Source organism: Lipomyces doorenjongii (genome assembly GCF_038497915.1).
Source record: "Lipomyces doorenjongii strain NRRL Y-27504 unplaced genomic scaffold V1508scaffold_22, whole genome shotgun sequence".
NCBI lineage: Eukaryota > Fungi > Ascomycota > Lipomycetes > Lipomycetales > Lipomycetaceae > Lipomyces > Lipomyces doorenjongii.
The window spans coordinates 53,788-71,824 of NW_027118089.1; the positions used below are offsets into that span (position 1 = coordinate 53,788).

At 46.0% G+C, this 18,037-nt stretch overlaps 7 protein-coding genes across 7 annotated transcripts; 5 read left to right on the forward strand and 2 right to left on the reverse strand.

Annotated features, from left to right (window-relative positions):
* Positions 1–1,697: 1,697 nt before the first annotated feature.
* V1508DRAFT_397272 (chaperonin 10-like protein) lies at positions 1,698–2,810 on the reverse strand (the record flags this gene model as incomplete). Its single annotated transcript, XM_066938143.1, has 2 exons — positions 1,698–2,691; positions 2,740–2,810. 2 exons carry the CDS (start codon positions 2,808–2,810, stop codon positions 1,698–1,700), a joined length of 1,065 nt encoding a protein of 354 aa, XP_066796003.1.
* Positions 2,811–3,187: 377 nt separating this feature from the next.
* V1508DRAFT_115491 (TFIIE beta subunit core domain-containing protein) lies at positions 3,188–4,683 on the reverse strand. The gene is made up of 4 exons (XM_066935889.1): positions 4,534–4,683; positions 4,289–4,474; positions 4,152–4,228; positions 3,188–4,095 (listed from the first exon to the last, which is right to left on the reverse strand). Exons 2-4 carry the CDS (start codon positions 4,443–4,445, stop codon positions 3,517–3,519), a joined length of 813 nt encoding a protein of 270 aa, XP_066796004.1. The 5' UTR covers positions 4,446–4,474; positions 4,534–4,683; the 3' UTR covers positions 3,188–3,516.
* V1508DRAFT_416784 (Longin-like domain-containing protein) lies at positions 4,655–6,213 on the forward strand. Its single transcript, XM_066940256.1, has 4 exons — positions 4,655–5,155; positions 5,337–5,419; positions 5,473–5,851; positions 5,906–6,213. Exons 1-4 carry the CDS (start codon positions 5,052–5,054, stop codon positions 5,931–5,933), a joined length of 594 nt encoding a protein of 197 aa, XP_066796005.1. The 5' UTR covers positions 4,655–5,051; the 3' UTR covers positions 5,934–6,213.
* Positions 6,214–6,296: 83 nt separating this feature from the next.
* V1508DRAFT_416788 (actin family) lies at positions 6,297–7,932 on the forward strand. Its single transcript, XM_066940257.1, has 3 exons — positions 6,297–7,468; positions 7,519–7,581; positions 7,630–7,932. Exons 1-3 carry the CDS (start codon positions 6,435–6,437, stop codon positions 7,790–7,792), a joined length of 1,260 nt encoding a protein of 419 aa, XP_066796006.1. The 5' UTR covers positions 6,297–6,434; the 3' UTR covers positions 7,793–7,932.
* A 30-nt stretch (positions 7,933–7,962) lies between these two features.
* On the forward strand, positions 7,963–13,801 carry V1508DRAFT_439237 (uncharacterized protein). The gene is made up of 5 exons (XM_066942205.1): positions 7,963–8,209; positions 8,280–8,426; positions 8,480–10,153; positions 10,210–11,887; positions 11,939–13,801. Exons 1-5 carry the CDS (start codon positions 8,121–8,123, stop codon positions 13,601–13,603), a joined length of 5,253 nt encoding a protein of 1,750 aa, XP_066796007.1. The 5' UTR covers positions 7,963–8,120; the 3' UTR covers positions 13,604–13,801.
* A 248-nt stretch (positions 13,802–14,049) lies between these two features.
* Positions 14,050–15,517, forward strand: V1508DRAFT_416791 (chaperonin 10-like protein). Its single transcript, XM_066940258.1, has 2 exons — positions 14,050–14,363; positions 14,412–15,517. The coding sequence occupies exons 1-2, from the start codon at positions 14,302–14,304 to the stop codon at positions 15,367–15,369; spliced, it is 1,020 nt and encodes a 339-aa protein (XP_066796008.1). The 5' UTR covers positions 14,050–14,301; the 3' UTR covers positions 15,370–15,517.
* Positions 15,518–16,817: 1,300 nt separating this feature from the next.
* On the forward strand, positions 16,818–17,704 carry V1508DRAFT_397278 (P-loop containing nucleoside triphosphate hydrolase protein; the record flags this gene model as incomplete). The annotated part of the gene is made up of 4 exons (XM_066938144.1): positions 16,818–16,857; positions 16,907–16,960; positions 17,016–17,432; positions 17,496–17,704. The coding sequence occupies 4 exons, from the start codon at positions 16,818–16,820 to the stop codon at positions 17,702–17,704; spliced, it is 720 nt and encodes a 239-aa protein (XP_066796009.1).
* Positions 17,705–18,037: the final 333 nt, after the last annotated feature.

An 18,037-nucleotide genomic window follows, 5' to 3' on the forward strand; every position in this document is an offset into this window, starting at 1 on the left:
CCCAGGTTTAAGTGCAGTCTGCCAAATTTGATGAAGATGCGTCTGGAGAGGACATTATCGGTAAAGCTAGCAAGCCTAGCAAGCCGATGAGATCGACGTCTGATTGGCAGGGGTTTCGGCTTCAGGAAGTCATCAAACTCCGAACCAAACCCTGCAGGCCAAACCCATGCTACCTTTGCCGCGGGTCCGAATTAATAATCTTTAGCGGAACTACCGTGAAAGCTTGGTGGTACGGCCCTGGTACTCTTAGCTTGCCCTTGCTGTATCGCAAGTTCGTCCTTTCCTAGCTCTTCCATGAACTTTGCTCTCGATATTCAATGCGCAATGCGGTCACGTCGGGGCTTCATTAACAAAGTCGATATACATGGACAAACCAGGAAGAACAGAGGTGACAACGAAAGCTAGAAAATCGCGTAATACAGATTCACATCTCATGGTAATGAGTGCAAACCAGGAGTTAAATAGCCTGCATAGTTCCATGGTGCGAATTTTCCCGATTTTGACCATACCGTATATGCTCTCTAGCTTACATCAACCAGCAATTTGCGATCCGCTTCGATGAACGCATTGTACTCAGGTTTTGGCAGAGATCACAATCTATCTGCCTCGCTGGGCCTGATCTCCTGCAATTGTCTTTTTCATGAGTATGGACGAATAATTACTGAGGTCTCAGTGTATGTAGGTATAATATATTGTAATGATGAGTGCTCTTGCGTGTCCGCCCTGCTGAATATTGATGGGTGCTACGGCGTTCACACACATTTCCAACTTCATCCATTCGAACACTCGCCTCTCCTTCGATTACTTCGTTGCCGAATCTATCAGGGTTGCACCAAAAATGTATAGTTCGCTCTCACCTCACAATTACCATTAAACCATTATTGTGCGGTATTTTGTAGCTGCCTTCCAAATTACCCTAGCCCGCCACGCCGTCGCTTAGGCTTCAATTTTTTTGTGCTCTCCGTGGTTCACCACTCTGCTGTCGATAATTTGCATAAGTAACGAGATGTTTATGGTTTTTTTTTGAGGATCTAATACACAATAGGATTGATGTATGTAAATTCTGGGTTTGATATTGATGATTCGAACTGAGGCGCTGCTTATTGTTCTGTGTGTTGGAAATAATTCATGAGTCTCGTATGCACATATGCAAAGCGATCGGATTATGTCTCCTATACAACTATAATCCCATAATCCTAAATTAATTAAAGCAACCATAGCATATTTATCTATAGCTGAACAATTATATCAGTAGTCAGTCTTCGCTACTCATTAAAACGTGCGGAGATATGATATCTTGCCATCTGGTCTTGCAAGATGGCATGCAGCGCGGGACAACCAGATCTCGACATTTTGTTCGTAATGTTCAAAATCCGGGGTTTGATGGCCGCGTAATACAAGTGCACTAGGCAATGGCCTTATCCTTCGTCGCTGGCAACCATTCACTGAAAACTACCTAGCAGCTGGTCATTCAACTTTCCTTTCGTGTGTATATGAGGCAAACTACGTCCAGTCACAAGTCTTCAGTTCAGATAGTCCACGACAAAGTTTAAACCGTTTTTCTTACGCTAGCCCGATTGACGTTATGGCATCTCTTTGTCCGCTGCCGCGAAAGAATGCAATGACAAGTCACAGCTATTGACTACTGACAAAAGTGGATCCAAATTAATCGCATACTATACTTCAATAAATCTCAATCATAGCCCAGGTGTATCTTTTATTCTGAAGATGTTTTTCGATCCACTAACCTTACCATCCTTTAACTCATTCAGTCCCTTCGCGACACCAGCTAATCCTCCTTCCACAACATTAAACCGATGCGCAGCAAACTTACCCTCCTGCAGCCACTTCGTAATCTGCCTGCAGAATATATACGCAAAGTCGCGTCTAGCAGCGTCTTCACCATGCGCGTTAGTAACTCTCGCAATGCCAAAGTTCGTCTTCGTGCTGTCAATGTCGTCGAATTTGCTCTCGGGATGAATCAGGCACAGCTTGGACTCGAGACCTGGCTCGACGGCTCTAATCGCACGATGCAGTCCAAGACTTGGTTCGAAGGCTTTGATCACATGTTGGTAAGATCCGCGTTCCGAAACTGTATCCCAAGCATACAATAGCCTTTGTCCTTCTGCGAGGTGAGCCCGGATAGAGCCAGCAATATCTTCGTTGTTCCTGTAATCCACGACAAAGTCCGCGCCCGCTTCGAGCGCCACATGCGCGCCGGACCCTGCTACACCAATAACCGGACGAATACCGGCCAACTTCGCCAATTTTATCGCATATGACCCGACACTGGTCGATGCTCCGTAAATCAAAAGTGCCGTGTCATCAGTAGCCGGGCGCCACGGCGTCGGAAGACCGAGTATATCCCATAATCCATACGCAGCAGTCAAGGACGTGAGTGGGATAGTTGCCGCTTCCTCGAAAGTGACTGAATCCGGGATATGAAATGTCGTGTACGCGTAGGCGATCGCGTATTCGGCAAACGATCCGTGCGGTGCACCTATCTTGTGGAATGCAGCAACACGGTCGCGTGGCCTGAACTCGAGAACGGATTTGCCAACAGCAACAATTGTCCCGGCAATGTCGTCGCCTGAATTATGCGGACGGTTGCTGTACAACGGAGCTTTCCAGTCTTTGGGGTTCGAGCCGGACACTTCGACTTTAATCAGGACTTCATCGTCACCCGGAGTTCTACGACGTTAGCATGAATACATCACGACGAGGCAACGAAGTGCTCACGGGATAGGAGAGTCGACGATCTCGACGTGGAGAGGCTCACCGTAGACAATCGCTTCTTTCATCTTTCGCATTCTGACTCTTGGTACGTCGATGCTGGAAGGGCAAATATTGATGTGGCATTCAATGTGTCCAAGGCGGTTGATAAGTAGATCACTGACGATGAAGTGACCTTGTATTGCGTTGGCATAACATTTGATTTCGCTTATTGTCCTCCTTCTTTATAGTCCGTTCGTGGCGGCCCTAATCTCAATGCGCCATCCTCATACATCATAGAAACTTGGCCATTACCGGAGGTGACGCATGAATTAGGGAACGAGTGTGCGGCGTACTATATTTATTAGCTTTTATTGTCGAGGGTGCATGTCACATGTGAATTCATCTTGTCATTCCTCAGAGAATTGACATTGACAAATAGTGCGAAAGCATATCCCCTGCCCGTCAACGCAGGGATATTACCTCGTCATGATCCCGTCGCCTGCATGGTTTGCCACGGGATTTTTTTGATGCGAAGCTGTGGATTTGTTTGTTTTAACTTGTACATGTGAGTACCTGCAACGAGGCAGAAATCCAACCACGCGAGGTCTTCCTAGTTGCAGTAGACTATAGCATCGCAATCATTACATTCATGTCATCCAAGGATCAACAGTTTAACTAAGCTTCTCGATTCTCGGACTTCCAGCTGCTCTCCAAATCAGTGCACACTCTAACGAATGTTTAGATCGTAATGATAATAATTCCATGAAGAACAATATATGTGAATCAACCGAAATTGCATTTCTACCTCCGTCCACTGAAATCTTTCAAAATGCCCGTGAGATGTGTGTTTGTGATCTTTCCCTTTCTGGGCTTTTTTTGTTTGCGTTCAGTTGACGCATTCGCCTTCTTCACTGTCGAGGGATCAACACTCGTAGGCTTCAACCCGGCCTCTTCCAAAGTCGACGGTAATTCTGACTGCGGAGGGATCGCTATTCTGTCCCACGTTGTTACAAATTCCTCATCTACACCGCCAATATCACCGCCTTTATTCGCCCATACTAGTCTCGGAGTCCCTTCTTTCTTTGTTCTCAGTACTAAAATGTCGCCAGATTTTTCAAGCTCACCAATTGCCTCCATGCATCCTGACCAACCATCTTTGAGTTCTTTGACTGATAGTCCACGGAATGTGGGCTGTCGCCTGAGGAATGCTAGAAAAGCCTCTTCTGACCTTATATTATGTAGTGGCCGATATTCGTAAGTCTTGTTGATTGGATCGTAATTAATCCGACTGATCAGTTGCAGGTTCGTCAGAAGTTGCGGCCCACCTTGTCCCGATAAATACGATCGTAGTTCACTAACTGTAACAGGCCTATCTTGTTTCTGGAGTCTGATTAGCACTGATCCCTTGCACTGATCAAGTGGCGAGAGAATAGTACCTTTATGAATTCCACGGCATGGTGAAGCTGCGTTAAAATATGGCTTCCGATACCAGTATCAGCAGGCTGTGAAAACACTGATCACAATAGTTAACCACACTTTCAATTTACAATTTACGTCCCTTTATACGACATACCAGTCGTAACTTTCGGTTTCTTCTTCTTTCGCTCATCATCAGAGTTGTTGGTGCTGGAGGTATCATTGTTGACACTGCTGATTACTCGCTTTTGAAGAACAGGCTGAGCTTTTAGTCGATTCTTGAATGCTGAAAGATCTTCTGCTAGTGAGGACATATTGCAATGTTATACTGTGGCTAAAACGACTGTCGCAGGTAAAATGGGTGTGAACGAACAGGTTGCATATCCTTGCACGTCGACTTACAGTGGCGAATCGATGTGTATCGCAGGTATCATGTGTGAGTCGAGACTCGAAGGATCTAGTGATTGCACACGTAAATTCTATTGTGTTACAAGGAATAATCTGCTGAGTATAATAGAAGTGGCGAGCGGCTCGTCAATATGTACGGCTTTTAAGTTAAAAATCGATGAGAACTTAAGAGAAATAAAATTTGTCTCTGACATAGATCTGTCTCTCTTATGTAGAACAAACCTCAATCGTGGTGTAGTTTTGCGCATGAGCCCTGGATGAGATCCACAGTTCACTGAATATCGATAGCGACGGCGACGACTACAAGATATTACTGTCAGCCTCGGCATCATTTGCCATCCACTACCCTTGCGCGATCACTATCTTCGGCACTATAGGACGCCAAAAGACGGGATATTGGTTTGAACCGTTTGGACTCTCACAATAAGGTCAACAGAAACGGTTGGCGGACTTACCACACGGCAGTATCTTCGAAGAACCGGCGTCACATCTCCCGTACATATCCAGACATAATGAAGTTATACTATATTGGCATTTTCCGAAACTCTACGAAGCCGGCAGTGGAACTATGCGCGGCCAAGGACCTTAGCAGTTTCAGTTTCTTTGAGAAGAAGAGGTAAGCAAGAAGTCGACTCATGCTGCACGCAGCACATGCATATGCTATTTGTAACATTTGTGCTATTGAGCCCAGGAGTCCCATAATTGGGTGAATGATTACGGGGATATTGCTGTGTTGCTGCGACCTGCGTTGTTGAATTCATGTTGTCACGGGAGTAGGCTGCTAATGGTTTGGACAGTGTTGGCGAGTTCCTGACATTCTTTGGTACCACAGTCGCAGAACGTACCGCGCCCAGTCAACGGCAAAGTGTGGAAGAGAATGGTGAACATTTATTATGCTTTGTTGAAAATATATGGGACACTGACAACTTATAGAATACATTGCACATACTTATGCTCGCTCGGATGGTGTTGCGGGTGTCATCATTGCCGACAAGGAATACCCCATCCGTGTTGCATACAGTTTATTGAATAAGCTACTGGACCAGTTTTTGACCCAATTTCCGAGAGGACAGTGGTCGCAAGGCGACGTCAAACTTCAGTTCACTGAACTGGAATCCTCACTGGCGAAGTATCAAAATCCACACCAAGCGGATAGTATCATGCGCGTGCAGCAGGAACTAGATGAGACTAAGATCGTGTTGCATAAAGCCATTGAGTCAGTTTTGCAGCGCGGCGAAGAGTTGGATTCGTTGGTTGCCAAATCGTCGGCGCTGTCAACTACCTCCAAGATGTTCTACAAGGAAGCTAAGAAGTATGTACACTCTTATTATCCTATTGCATGTGAGATTTTGATTCTAATTTTTAGGACGAATTCGTGCTGTATTATTGCGTAATTGCATAAATATTGATTGGTTCTGGCTGCTATAATCAGTAATAGCTATCCATTTGCTTTTCCTACAACATTTACGGTATACTAATTGTATCTTTGTGTCACGACTGTTTTATATAGCGTCTATTGGTTGCTTTCTTTGATTGCGGTTGCACATTGTTATTGATCAGGGGTTTCCATGATTTGAATCTCGTAATTATATAGTATTTTCAATATTTGTGCTCGGTGCATATAAGTTTGCGAGTCGTGGATTGTAATATAATAAATAAGTATAATTTCTCATGTTTTAACCGCAGATCACGTAAGTGGTGGATTTGAGACGCTCCTAACTGAGTGTTGGAATAAGACCGTAGGCTAGCTCAGGGCTTGGGAAGTGAGCTGGAGAGATCAAATTCAGAAGGGTTCTTCTTGACCATACCAGAGCTAGGTGTTTCTTAATTACGCATGCCTCCGCTTGCGTTTCTCATTTATAGAGCACACGGGGTCGATCTGTTCCAAGACCAACATGCCGGTGGCCGCGCAGCCCGGTGCGACGTTTATTCTCGACAATGGAGCTTATACCATCAAGGCTGGCTACGCAACTGCTGGGGCGCCGTCACTAATCCCCAATTGCCTAGCGCGGAGTAGAGATAGACGGGTATACATTGGCGACGAATTTCTTACTCAATGCAAAGATTTCTCTGGCGTGGTGTTCCGGCGACCATTTGAGAAAGGTCATCTCACGAATTGGGAATCAGAAAAGGTGATATGGGACCGTGTGCTGTTGAGTTCAGAGGTTGGATTCAATGTGGACCCCGAAGAAACCGCATTGATTGCGACGGAGCCGGTATTGCAATTGCCTGTTTGCTCTTCAAATATGGATCAGATTGTGTTTGAGGAGTACGGATTTAGCACTTATTACCGGTGCACTACCTCGGCTTTGGTCCATGAAAATGAGACTGGACTGCTATTCGGCGGATCAGGGCGGTCTGACACATCTTTAATAATTGACTCTGGCTATTCTGCGACGGCAATTGTTCCGATTGTTGAGAATACAGTGTACCATCCGGCAGTGCGTCGATTAAACGTTGGAGGGAAATTACTGAGGAATTTCTTAAAAGAAACAATCTCATTCCGCCACTATAACATGATGGATGAGGCATTCATCATCAACCAAATTAAAGACCAGAGTTGTTTTGTGACAGCATCATTTGCCAAGGACTTGGAGACTTGCAAGAGGTTGAAGGCAGCACGCAACCCATTGGCATTGGACTATGTGTTGCCGCGAGCGACGGCGTCTGGCATTAGGCAGGGACATATTAGGGATATGACTCTACCGCCGGATCCGGATGATCAGATATTGACATTGGGAAACGAGCGGTTTAGTGTGCCAGAGTTGCTATTCAATCCGTCGGATATCGGGATTCGGCAAGCCGGCCTTCCGGAGGCAATCATGCAGTCAATATCTGCCGTGCCGGATCCCGACGTGAGAGGACTGCTACTAGGAAATGTCATATTTGTAGGCGGAAACACGAAATTCTCAGGATTTAGGGAAAGAATGTTCGTAGGCTTCTTGTATATCTCGCAATTTTAGCTAATGTCGAGGATAGCTCGAGTGAGTTACAAGCTCTAGTACCAGACGATATTACTCTACGCCTGGGCTTCCCCGAAGAGTGAGTATGTCGCACAGTTAGGATGACCTATGCTAATGTGTTGAATAGTCCAGTTACCTATGGATGGCAAGGAGGCACACAGTTGGGCCAACAGAAAAGCAGATTGCGGTCGCGACAGGTTACTCGAAAAGAATACATGGAGCACGGACCAAATATTTGTATGCGCAAGTTTGGCAAGAAGACGGTCGACGTCCTAGAGTATAATACGTAGATGTAAATGTACGACTGTATAGTAGATCGCTGAGCAGCACTGTGGGTTGGCTACCTGAAGGTTCATTGGCCATGTAAAAATAGCTGTAAAATCAATAGTGTTATGAAAAACAGTAAGGTGTGTAAATGCTCATATGGGTGATAGTTCCATGTGATATGGATTGTGATGATGAGATACCAAAGATGGAGGTTGGGAGTCCTTGCAAAACTCCCACTCCCGCCGAGCGCGGCTCACAACATCGCAGTCCGAACGGGATAAGTACAAGGCGACGATAGCAGTCGCTTTCCAAACTCACGACACAATTTTGCGTTTTTACTTAGTGTAGACTATGGCGGTGATAGACTACGACGCTCTGCGGAAGATTCCGGAGGGCAGTAATGGAGACTCAAGCGAGACGGTGGCTGTGAACCATCGAGCGTAAGTAATAAAGCCGACGAATAGAAGCTGCCTGTTGCGAGGCAGAAGTGGAACTAACTGAATTCTGTAGACTTATTACAAGAACCCTGTCCAAGTATCCAGTTGACCATGCTCTATTTCGAGAGCTTATTCAGAACAGCGCTGATGCAGGAGCCACCACTGTGCGCATTGATTTCACTACGGATAGGACTAAACCAATCCGACTGGATAACATCTTGTATGTACTGTTCCACACGGTATCCCCAACTTTACTGATATGAGTTCTTCTAGGGATGTACATAAAGCCACAGTCAGCAGACTCCGAATCAGTAACGACGGCATGTTCTTCCGGCCCGAAGATTGGGACCGTCTACGCGAAATTGCTAAAGGCAACCCCGACGAAACTAAGATTGGTGCATTTGGCGTCGGATTCTATTCGGTATTCGCCGTGACCGATGAGCCTATGGTTATTTCAGGACCGACAGCAATGAGTTTCTACTACGACGGGGACCAGCTTCGTTACCGGAGGATAACGCTCCCGGCAGATGCTCAAAGAGAGGCTAATAAATGGACAACAATTGATCTGCCATATTCCTCAACCAAACCAGTTCCTGACTTATCGCATTTTGCCAGCTTCTTGGCACAGAGTCTGACATTTGTCAAGCTGCAGCATATTGAGTTGACTGTGGACGATATATCGTTTCTCAGTATTCAGAAAATAAAGTCAGATCCCAAATCGCTACAGATTCCTCGCGAAATAAATTTGAAATCGCTAGATCAAACAATGCGAATGGAACGTGTGGAAGCGGAGTCGGTGCAGATCAAAGCACGATACTTAAACGCCACTCAGCTCGGAAAAGACGACGCTGAGGTGAAGGGTCTTATGTCATTTGGTCTCAAGTTTATTCAAGCGTTCACTGCTGAACCTGAGCGACCATCAGAATATACAGATGCTGTTTTATTTTTACGTAATATTACAGGATATATTTTCACAAATCCCTCAGTTTCGTTTGCAAAGAAGCTGCAAGGTGCAATTATGAAGCCGCCTCCTAGGCATGCCTCCGTTTCTATGATCGCTTTGAACAAGGAAGAAGCCGATTCATCTCAGTTGAAGTCTGGTATTGCGGCTCAAATATTTCCGAAGACCTCTGCAGACGCGAAAGTATTTATTGGGTTTCCTACTAAGCAAACCACGGCTTTGAAGTCTCACATTGCTACACCTCAGGCAATACCGACTATGGAGCGCGCTGCAGTTGATACAGCTAATGCTTATGTCAAGGATTGGAACAAGGAGATGATGTATATGGCCGGTGTCTTGACTCGGATTGTTTATGGCAGTGAAATGGAATGTATAGGCCCGACGATTCCACATGGGAAAGATGTCAACGATTGTGAAGTTGTATATTCCAAAGCTGGTTTTACCATGCGACAATTTTACTTTGAACATTCAACTCCTGATGCGAGAATTGGGCAATATATTGCTACCGGCTTTTGGAAATCAGCACCCTCAGTTCCGTTAGTGACTACAAAAGGTGTGAAACCGTCAACCGAAGCAAGGGCTATGGAAGATATCACATTCCTGAAGGATGTGCCCATGATTCCGAAATCAATGTACGACGATGCCCCGGAATTCCACAACCAAGTTAAGAGTTTGGGTCTAATTCGATCAGTCGACGCCAACGACATTAAGAATGAATTTTCAAGGCGACCGCTGGACGTTGATGATACAGTTGCGTTTTTGAAATGGGCTATTCGGAAATTAAAGGTTGACGAATTGACTCTGAGCGAGGTTCGAGCAATGACAGGGTACGCTTTATTGGCGGACCCCAAAATGGGAACGGTGGACATGAGATCGATTTACTTCTATCATAATTCGAGTAGTATTCCAGCGACTATGCCTGTTCCTTATACATGCCTGCCGTATGTGGTGGCCAAGGAGATTCGGAATGCTGAGTTGGAGATGCTGTAAGTTGATGTCATTTTTTCATTTCACTTCATCACCAGTCTAATTGTTGCTTTAGTGGATGGAAGCCGTTGGACATAACCACGTGGCTTACATTCCTGAACTCGAGCAACTTTAGCTTGCCCCTAGAGCAAAATCTTACGATCGCTCCAGAGTTTGCACGGGAAGTTCTGATTGCAATATCGAAACAATGGTTTAGTATGATAAATTCAGCTCAAACGGCAATATTTGATCAATTGAGAAATGTAACTTGTGTTCCTACTCAAAAGGGCATGAAGAAGCCGGCTGAATCATATCTACGTCAAGTTAAGCTCTTTCCCGACCTGCCTGTCGTCGATGAAAAATTACTGGCCAATGCTCACGAGGATATGCTGACGTACCTCGGCGTTCGAAAGACAATTGAACTCAAGTATGTCATGGAACGATTGCACTCTGATGAAGCTGAACGGAAATGGTCGTCTGCGGATATGATAACATATCTTGCTAGCCAGCAAAAAGATATGCACGAAGAAGATATTGATTTCTTAAAGGCTAATGATATTGTCGCGTCTGAAAGCAAGGATGACGATAGATTGCATCGTGTCTGCGATCTCTATCAGCCGACTGATGATCACCGCGAGCTGAAACTCGCTATTCTCAAGTGGCCATCTGATTGGAACCCAAAGTCCACTGAGGCTGCATTTTTATTCCGCCTTGGACTGAATCAATATCCGACTGTGCAGACTGTAATCAATCTTGCGGCAACGGCGAACTCTCCGCAATTCCGTGATAAAGCCCTCTCTTATTTTGTCCGTTTCTTTGATCAGAATCGATACCGTGCGCTCTACAACTCTCGTCTTCCGACCAAGTTCCTTCCAGCTACTGTTATGAAAGGAGCGAAGAAGGAAACAGTCATTGTGGCACCATCCGAGTGCTATTCGTCATCCTACATTGAGATTTTTGATTTCCCTGTATTGCGAGAAGACTTGCAAGTTGAGGCGTGGAAATTTGGGGTGGCAATGTATCCTCCGATCGACATGGTTGTCCAGAGACTCACGGCCAAGCCGCCGAAGTCTATCGAGCAAGCAAATAAGATGTTTAATTACATGGCAGGCAAATTGTCTGATTTGGGATCTCGAGATATCGCGAAACTTCGTGATTCAGAATTTGTGCCCATTACGAAAGACGGGGTTACAATATTTAAATACCAGGCTCCATCACGCATCTTCATCACAGCTCAAGAAGTATCATCGAACGACAGGTCCGATCTATTTTATAAGAAGTTCTTTGACTTTGTGAATTTCGACCTTGGAGCAAATGCGTTCTTGAGATATTGCGGCACGCGTGATAAACCTAGTGTCGTCGAACTTGCGCGATCGACGGTGGCAGAGCCTAATGCAATGTTCGTTCAGGCTGAGTCTGCTACCAGGTACATGGAATTGCTTATCGAGTTCGAGAAGCACTGGACGGAAATTTCTGCGGATACCACTCTCATGAACAACATGAGGAATTCATCATTTTTGATAGCGAAGAAGTTTCTAGAGAAGGACGTTAATTCACGGAATGAAAAGGGCAATGGCGAGAAACCGACTGACAATGAGTTTGACGATTACGAGGAGTTGGTAGAGGAAGACGTATCGTACGTCTTGGCTAAGGCAGCCGATACTGTGGTGAATGATGATGTGGTTAATTATAATTTTTTTAAACAAGAGATTATGTCGGCGCCATTTGAAACGAATTTGGAAAAACTATATATGGTGCGTATTTATTGTTTGTGTACGATGGGTGTATGCTCACAATTAGTCTAGCGCATTGGATCACCTAAGATGTCGAATATCGTGCAGGAGACGAATTTGATTGGAGCAGTGATCAATTCAACTGACAGTGTTGCAATTCGCAAACGAATCGTGGAACGTCTGAAGCTCTATCTGGATGGTGGGTCGCACGAGAAACTTAAAGTCGCAGCCAACTCTTTTGAAAAGCAGTTTCTTGTCGCGTCGGTGTCGAAGATATCCGTGCAGCGATCAATTATCCGCATGAGGGGCCGACGCTTCGAACCAGTCACAACGCACACTACTGCAACGATAATGCGACGTGCCGACGGTGGGTTTACATTATACCTAGTGCCAAAATTTGAGTGGTTTGATGTCGCGCAGTCACTTGTTAAGGTTATATTAGAACGGCCCACACCGGATGCCGCCACTGTTTTGGAATCGCTTCTTAATTCGTCGTTGACCAGTTTAGAGCGGCGTGGATATAATGTCAAGAGACTTCTGAATTCCCGACGACAAGAAGCACGGGTGCCGCAGCAAGCTGCCGACCAGCAATTGCTGGCAGAGGCGCGTGAACAGGAACGGCTCAAAAAGGAGGCCGAGGGACGTGCTGCGGAGGAGTTAGCTGCCAAATTGAAGAGTCACGTACACAAGTCAATTTCTGGTGAAGAGGGTCTTGATCTGCCTCCAAAAGTCGAACTTGGAAGCACAGGTCGAGAAGTTATAGCCGCGGCTAGAACTGCTGGCTCTGCAGTAGCAGAACCAAATGCCACTCCGACTTCAGCTCGGGGCCCAGTGAACCTACCTAGGCAACAAAACAATGATCTATTTGGAGGGATGTTCAAGCATTGGAAAAAGTCTGGCAGAAAAGCAGATCCATCAGGGTCATCGTTACTGGATGGCACGGCGTCGATTGCTGGCATGCAAACACCTGAAAATACGGCTTCAGAAGTTGAGCCCGCAACCACGATGCGTAACTTGACGCGGACGCCAGGCGCATGGGAAGATACAGATTCTTCTACCTCCTCTGGAACTACAACAATTTCTAGGTTGGAGCGAGATAACACAGTGCATCGACAGCCGCTTACTGATACAGCGACCCGGAAGCTGCTGCAGGAAGGTATTCGGCATGTATCTCCCTACAATAATAATGAGCTCCGCAATGAGGCCCATACGTGGATCCCTGATGAAGACGTTACCGAGTCCGCATCGATTTCGGCTGAGAAGATGTGTGATAGAAATGTGGCGCACGATCTACGTTTCGTCGGAATGGTCTCATCTACAGGGCCAAGGCTTTTTGTTTCGAAATCCGTGCCAGATGGAATCTCAAACGAACTGACAGGTCACACTAAGCTTTTTGCCGCGACATTGCGAGAACTAGCAGTCGGTGTTTTCGCTGCACGATGGGATGCGTTTCACATGTTTTACGACGCATCAGGGGAATCTGTGGCATTCAACCTTGGCGGAAGTTTGTTTTTCAATTTACGTTATTTTGTGGACGATATTCGAGCGACACAAGTAATGTCGCAAAGTGGATTCAACATGGCCAAGGCGCTAGATTACTGGTTCCCTGTCGTGGCACACGAACTCGCACATAACCTGGTCGAATCGCATGGTCAGGAGCATTCGTATTTTACCGAGACGTATATTCAAAAGTTTGCAGCGGGTTATAGAAGAGTTGCTAGAATGCATGACACGTGAGATGGATGTAAGAAATGAGTGATTTGATAAACGTTTGGAGTTGGATTGTCTCTAGGATTGGGCACTTTTGGTCTGCTTGCGTTGATATCGATTAGAAAGCATAATTAGAGTTTAGCATGCGGTTAGAGTGCGAAGAGCGCTTCAATGAATGGACAATTGATAGTTAGGCTCGCATAATACCGTTCAGAATATTCGAATAAGTCTCAATGGGCAATTGGTTTTGTAAGCAAGTCACCTTGTAAAATATTCCGCGATTAAGCGCTGATAGCCGAACCGGCCCCTCAATTGCCGACGGAGATAAGCATTACATGAAGCCTCACAAAATGTCCGGAGCTTTTCCCTAGCAGGACATCGCCATATTATATATAAATAGAGTTATGCTACTAAAAGTTTAATTCAGGAAGCCGGGAACACACACAATTCCATTCAATTCGCTGTCGAACACAAGCGCTTGCTGCAGATTCTCAGCTTTGCGATTACCAATCCATCTTGACTTGGGGGGACGAGGGCATCTCCGAGGGGGCCATCTCCGAGCGTGCGAATGCTGTTCTCGGATGCACCAAACGCTCTGATAATACCGTGAGCTTAAATAGAGCGGTTTTATCCTGTCTATACTACACCACTCAATCATCCACCCAGCATCTTTAGCACCTCAGCTCTAAACGCAAGCACTACAAATCGGATCAGCCATTTCTATCATGAAAGAAGCCATTGTCTACGGTGACCCTCTCCACGTCGAGATCGTCGACTCTCCTATCCCGTGAGCACTTCTGTGCCTTATCGTAGTGTATCCTTGCTAACTTCATAGAACTCCTGGGGATGATGAAGTTCTAATTAAGGTCGAAGTCTCCGGCTCAAACCCAAAGGACTGGAAATACCCATTCTACAGCAAGCGCCCGCACAACTCGGGCGACGATGTCGCGGGCACAATTGTCTCTGTTGGCAAATCTGTTGTCGAGTTCAAGCCAGGCGACCGTGTTGCTGCATTCCACAAGATGGGTGCACTGCACGGATCGTTTGCCGAATACGCGATCGCCTACGCATATACGACATTTCATATCCCCTCTTCAGTCACTTTCGAGGAGGCCTCGACTGTACCTCTCGCTTCTTTGACTGCAGCATACGGACTTTGGGAAGTGCTTGGCCTGCCAACACCCTGGCTGCCTGCGCCGACTAAGCAGATTCCGCTGTTGGTATACGGTGCCTCTACTAGTGTTGGTATTTTTGCCATTAAACTGGCCAAATTGGCCGGTATCGGTCCAATTATTGGAGTTGCGGGTGCCGGCTCACAGGTCGCACTCGAAGCTGGTGCGGATTTCATTGTCGACTATAGAAACAACAATGACATTTCTGGATCGATTCGTTCGTTTTTGAAATCCAGTCAAAAGCTTTTATACGCTTGGGATACAGTTTCGGAGCATGGATCGTACCATCACGCGATTCGTGCGCTTGAACCTGGTCTCGAATCCAAGCTTTGCCTGATTCTTCCAGAGAACAAGTTCGAAGATATTGATAGGACTACGACAAATTTTGGTGTCGCGCGTGTTGCTAATGCACATGATGAGAATGCAGCTAGACGTGACTTTGCCTATATTTTTTATAGGCAACTGACGAAGTGGTTTCAGGAGGGAAAGTTCACTGGGCACCGTATTGACATTGTTGAAGGTGGATTGGCGGGCGTTGAAGGGGCGTTGATTGATTTGAAGGCTGGAAGGGTTAGTGCATCGAAGAAAATCTTTAGGATTAAGGACACTCCGGGATTGTAAGTTACTGTGATTGTGTATGCTCTTTTTTCTGCTACAAAATAGATTCAATTGCACGATTATTATTACGGCTGGTCGGTGTGTGCGATGGTTAATTGTAACTATGAAGTGTAGTCATTGTGAAAATCGAATAAAGAATTGTTATTATTTATCCAACGTAGACCGGATTACTAGAAAGTCAACTGTAAATTGCCTAATGTTGCTAGTATTTGCGGAAGTTTTGACTATGATTCTGAGTTGGAGGACCCGTGGCACTGTTGTTCCAATCCGAAAGAAAAAGCCGCATGTAGTGCGGCTTTATTGTGGAATGTGTCTGATGTGACTTTAGTGGCGACAACAAACTCTTACAAACTCTTATAAATTGCTTGTGACCTTTCCTATATAAGTAATTACAGATGACGCAGCACTTTGAAATAAAGTATAAGTACAACCTACGACATGCGCTGTGGCATGACCCGTCTGGCGGAGGCATAGTCCGGGCTGCATCGAAGTAGAAAAGGTTCAATCTCAAGTTGATCTCGACAAACGTTGTTCAAAAGCATATTGTGATCTATAATTTGTGAGTACATATGAGACCAGACTTGAGACATGCAAGGATGATGGCCGACGGTAATCGATGCCACGGCCATGCTGGAGTATGATATGGTGGCATACGTGGCATAGGCGGTGTGTGAATTTTCAAACAATTGGCGGGATGTCGTCACCGTGCATCCCCCCTGGCGAGCGACGAATCCAAAAATGAACATGAACATGCGATGCCGTATCGGCAGCATTCGAAAATAGTCCCATTGTAGGTGATATGCATAACAATCACGCGTCAAGAAGCAACATATAGGGCAGAACAGCGTAGCACAGAGCATTGCCGGTTGGCCAGCCGGATTAACTAACCTATACGCACAAATGCGATCCCAACTGCAGTTTGGCTTAGGCAAGGTAATATTCAGCGTGCAGCGTATGTATATCTATATATGCCATCTTTTATCAGCTGTCACAACCAATTAATCAGCACGTGGATTGAGATGGTGAGAGTCCTACACAGCGAGCGCAAGTGCGGAGTAGGAACATTTGATTGCAGAGGCGCGGCGCAGGGGCCTTCCCTTTTCTTGGGGCGCTGAGCACCCTTGCGCCACACACGTCATTGCCCCTCCATACACACCAGAATTACGCCGACAATTTAGCGGTCATTCTCAATGCCTTTATCCTGGGTCCGTCTGTTCGTAAATTGACAGCTCTAAGGTGTGGTGGCACCGTGGTATCACACACTCCAAAACAGAACCTCGATACTCGGCCAACGAAACGTGAACACGCCTCTCCATGTGTTTAGTCCATAGTCCCCTGCTTGAATCGCTTCCAACAAGGCCCCTCCCATGCCCGAATAGACATTCTTTTCCACAGATACTCCTTCACTACGCCCCGCATCTCATCATCTCGCTGCATCCTCTGCCGTCGTCATGATAGCTGACGCAAAAGTCGTCCTTCTGGGTGCTCAGGGTGAGTTGTTTGGCTGCCGTTTCTGACTGCCCGCTGACCACTCTCGCAGGTGCTGGAAAGACGTCCCTAGTTGTCCGATATGTCCATAACAAGTTCCACGACAGTAAGTTGCGTCTTTTCTCTGCCGGCAGTCATGATGCTAATCCCGTTTGCTCCAGGCCAACCATCGACAATTGGTGCCTCGTTTCTGGCCAAGAAAATCGTGGTTGACGGAGTAGTCGTGCGATTACAGATATGGGACACCGCCGGCCAGGAGCGCTTCAGATCGATGGCCCCCATGTACTATCGATCTGCTGCCTGCGGTATCCTTTGCTATGACATAACTTCAGAGTCATCTTTCAACGCCATGCACTCATGGTTACAGGAACTGAAGCAGAATTTGAACTCCGACATTATCATTCACATCGTCGGCACGAAGCTAGATCTCGTCCGCGAGGATCCCTCACGTCGAGAAGTGCCGTTTGACATGTGCATACAATATGCTGAAAACAACTTGCGCGATATAGAGGCCGCAGATAATCCAAATTGGACTGGCCGTGACTCGTGCCACGAAATTTGCGCAAAGGATGACGAAGGTATATGTTGATTATGTGCTATGGCCAATTGTCAAGACAGAGTATGCTAAACGGTCGTTGCAGGTGTCAAGGAGGTGTTTGAGAGCATTACCCGAACGATTATTCGACGACGACCGATTCTGAAGAAGAGCCGACGAAATAGCGTCCATTACGAATCCGACTCGTTTTCATCTGACGATGACGACGACGCCCTCAATAGCGGTACCATCAGAAGTATCGGAACTATTAGTCTGCAGCAGCCCGCCGCAGAAGAAAAGAGCCGTTGCTGCTAGCAAGCCACACTGTCAGGCTTGGCCAAGCTCACTGTCAATTGTGGACGGCGTTATTTCGTAAAATTCCATTTCCCGTTATGTTCTTGGCATATAAGTCATATTTGTGGCTCTAATGTTATTGCATTATTGGTTTCGTTTTTTGGCACGTGTATACCTAGTAGTTCGTTTCTCTTTTTGTATTCTACTTCTTGGACCTCCGTTTGAGTGTCTTTGTCGATTTATGATGCATCCTTTTTGACTATTGACGCTGTATTTGAACAAACGTTTACAACTTTGTATTATTTACGTTTGTATATTGTGATGATCTTGTTTTGGTTTTGCATGGGCTCGTTT

Coding starts and splice junctions, on each gene's coding strand:
- V1508DRAFT_115491 (XM_066935889.1), bottom strand. CDS start 4,445: ATGTCCTCACTAGCAGAAGATCTTTCAGCATTCAAGAATCGACTAAAA. Junction 4,229..4,288: donor GAAACCGAAAGTTACGACTG/GTATGTCGTATA, acceptor TATTGTGATCAG/TGTTTTCACAGCCTGCTGAT. Junction 4,096..4,151: donor ATGCCGTGGAATTCATAAAG/GTACTATTCTCT, acceptor ATCAGACTCCAG/AAACAAGATAGGCCTGTTAC.
- V1508DRAFT_416784 (XM_066940256.1), top strand. CDS start 5,052: ATGAAGTTATACTATATTGGCATTTTCCGAAACTCTACGAAGCCGGCA. Junction 5,156..5,336: donor AGTTTCTTTGAGAAGAAGAG/GTAAGCAAGAAG, acceptor TGGTTTGGACAG/TGTTGGCGAGTTCCTGACAT. Junction 5,852..5,905: donor TTCTACAAGGAAGCTAAGAA/GTATGTACACTC, acceptor TCTAATTTTTAG/GACGAATTCGTGCTGTATTA.
- V1508DRAFT_416788 (XM_066940257.1), top strand. CDS start 6,435: ATGCCGGTGGCCGCGCAGCCCGGTGCGACGTTTATTCTCGACAATGGA. Junction 7,469..7,518: donor TCAGGATTTAGGGAAAGAAT/GTTCGTAGGCTT, acceptor TGTCGAGGATAG/CTCGAGTGAGTTACAAGCTC. Junction 7,582..7,629: donor CGCCTGGGCTTCCCCGAAGA/GTGAGTATGTCG, acceptor TGTGTTGAATAG/TCCAGTTACCTATGGATGGC.
- V1508DRAFT_439237 (XM_066942205.1), top strand. CDS start 8,121: ATGGCGGTGATAGACTACGACGCTCTGCGGAAGATTCCGGAGGGCAGT. Junction 8,210..8,279: donor GTGGCTGTGAACCATCGAGC/GTAAGTAATAAA, acceptor TGAATTCTGTAG/ACTTATTACAAGAACCCTGT. Junction 11,888..11,938: donor ATTTGGAAAAACTATATATG/GTGCGTATTTAT, acceptor CAATTAGTCTAG/CGCATTGGATCACCTAAGAT.
- V1508DRAFT_416791 (XM_066940258.1), top strand. CDS start 14,302: ATGAAAGAAGCCATTGTCTACGGTGACCCTCTCCACGTCGAGATCGTC. Junction 14,364..14,411: donor ATCGTCGACTCTCCTATCCC/GTGAGCACTTCT, acceptor CTAACTTCATAG/AACTCCTGGGGATGATGAAG.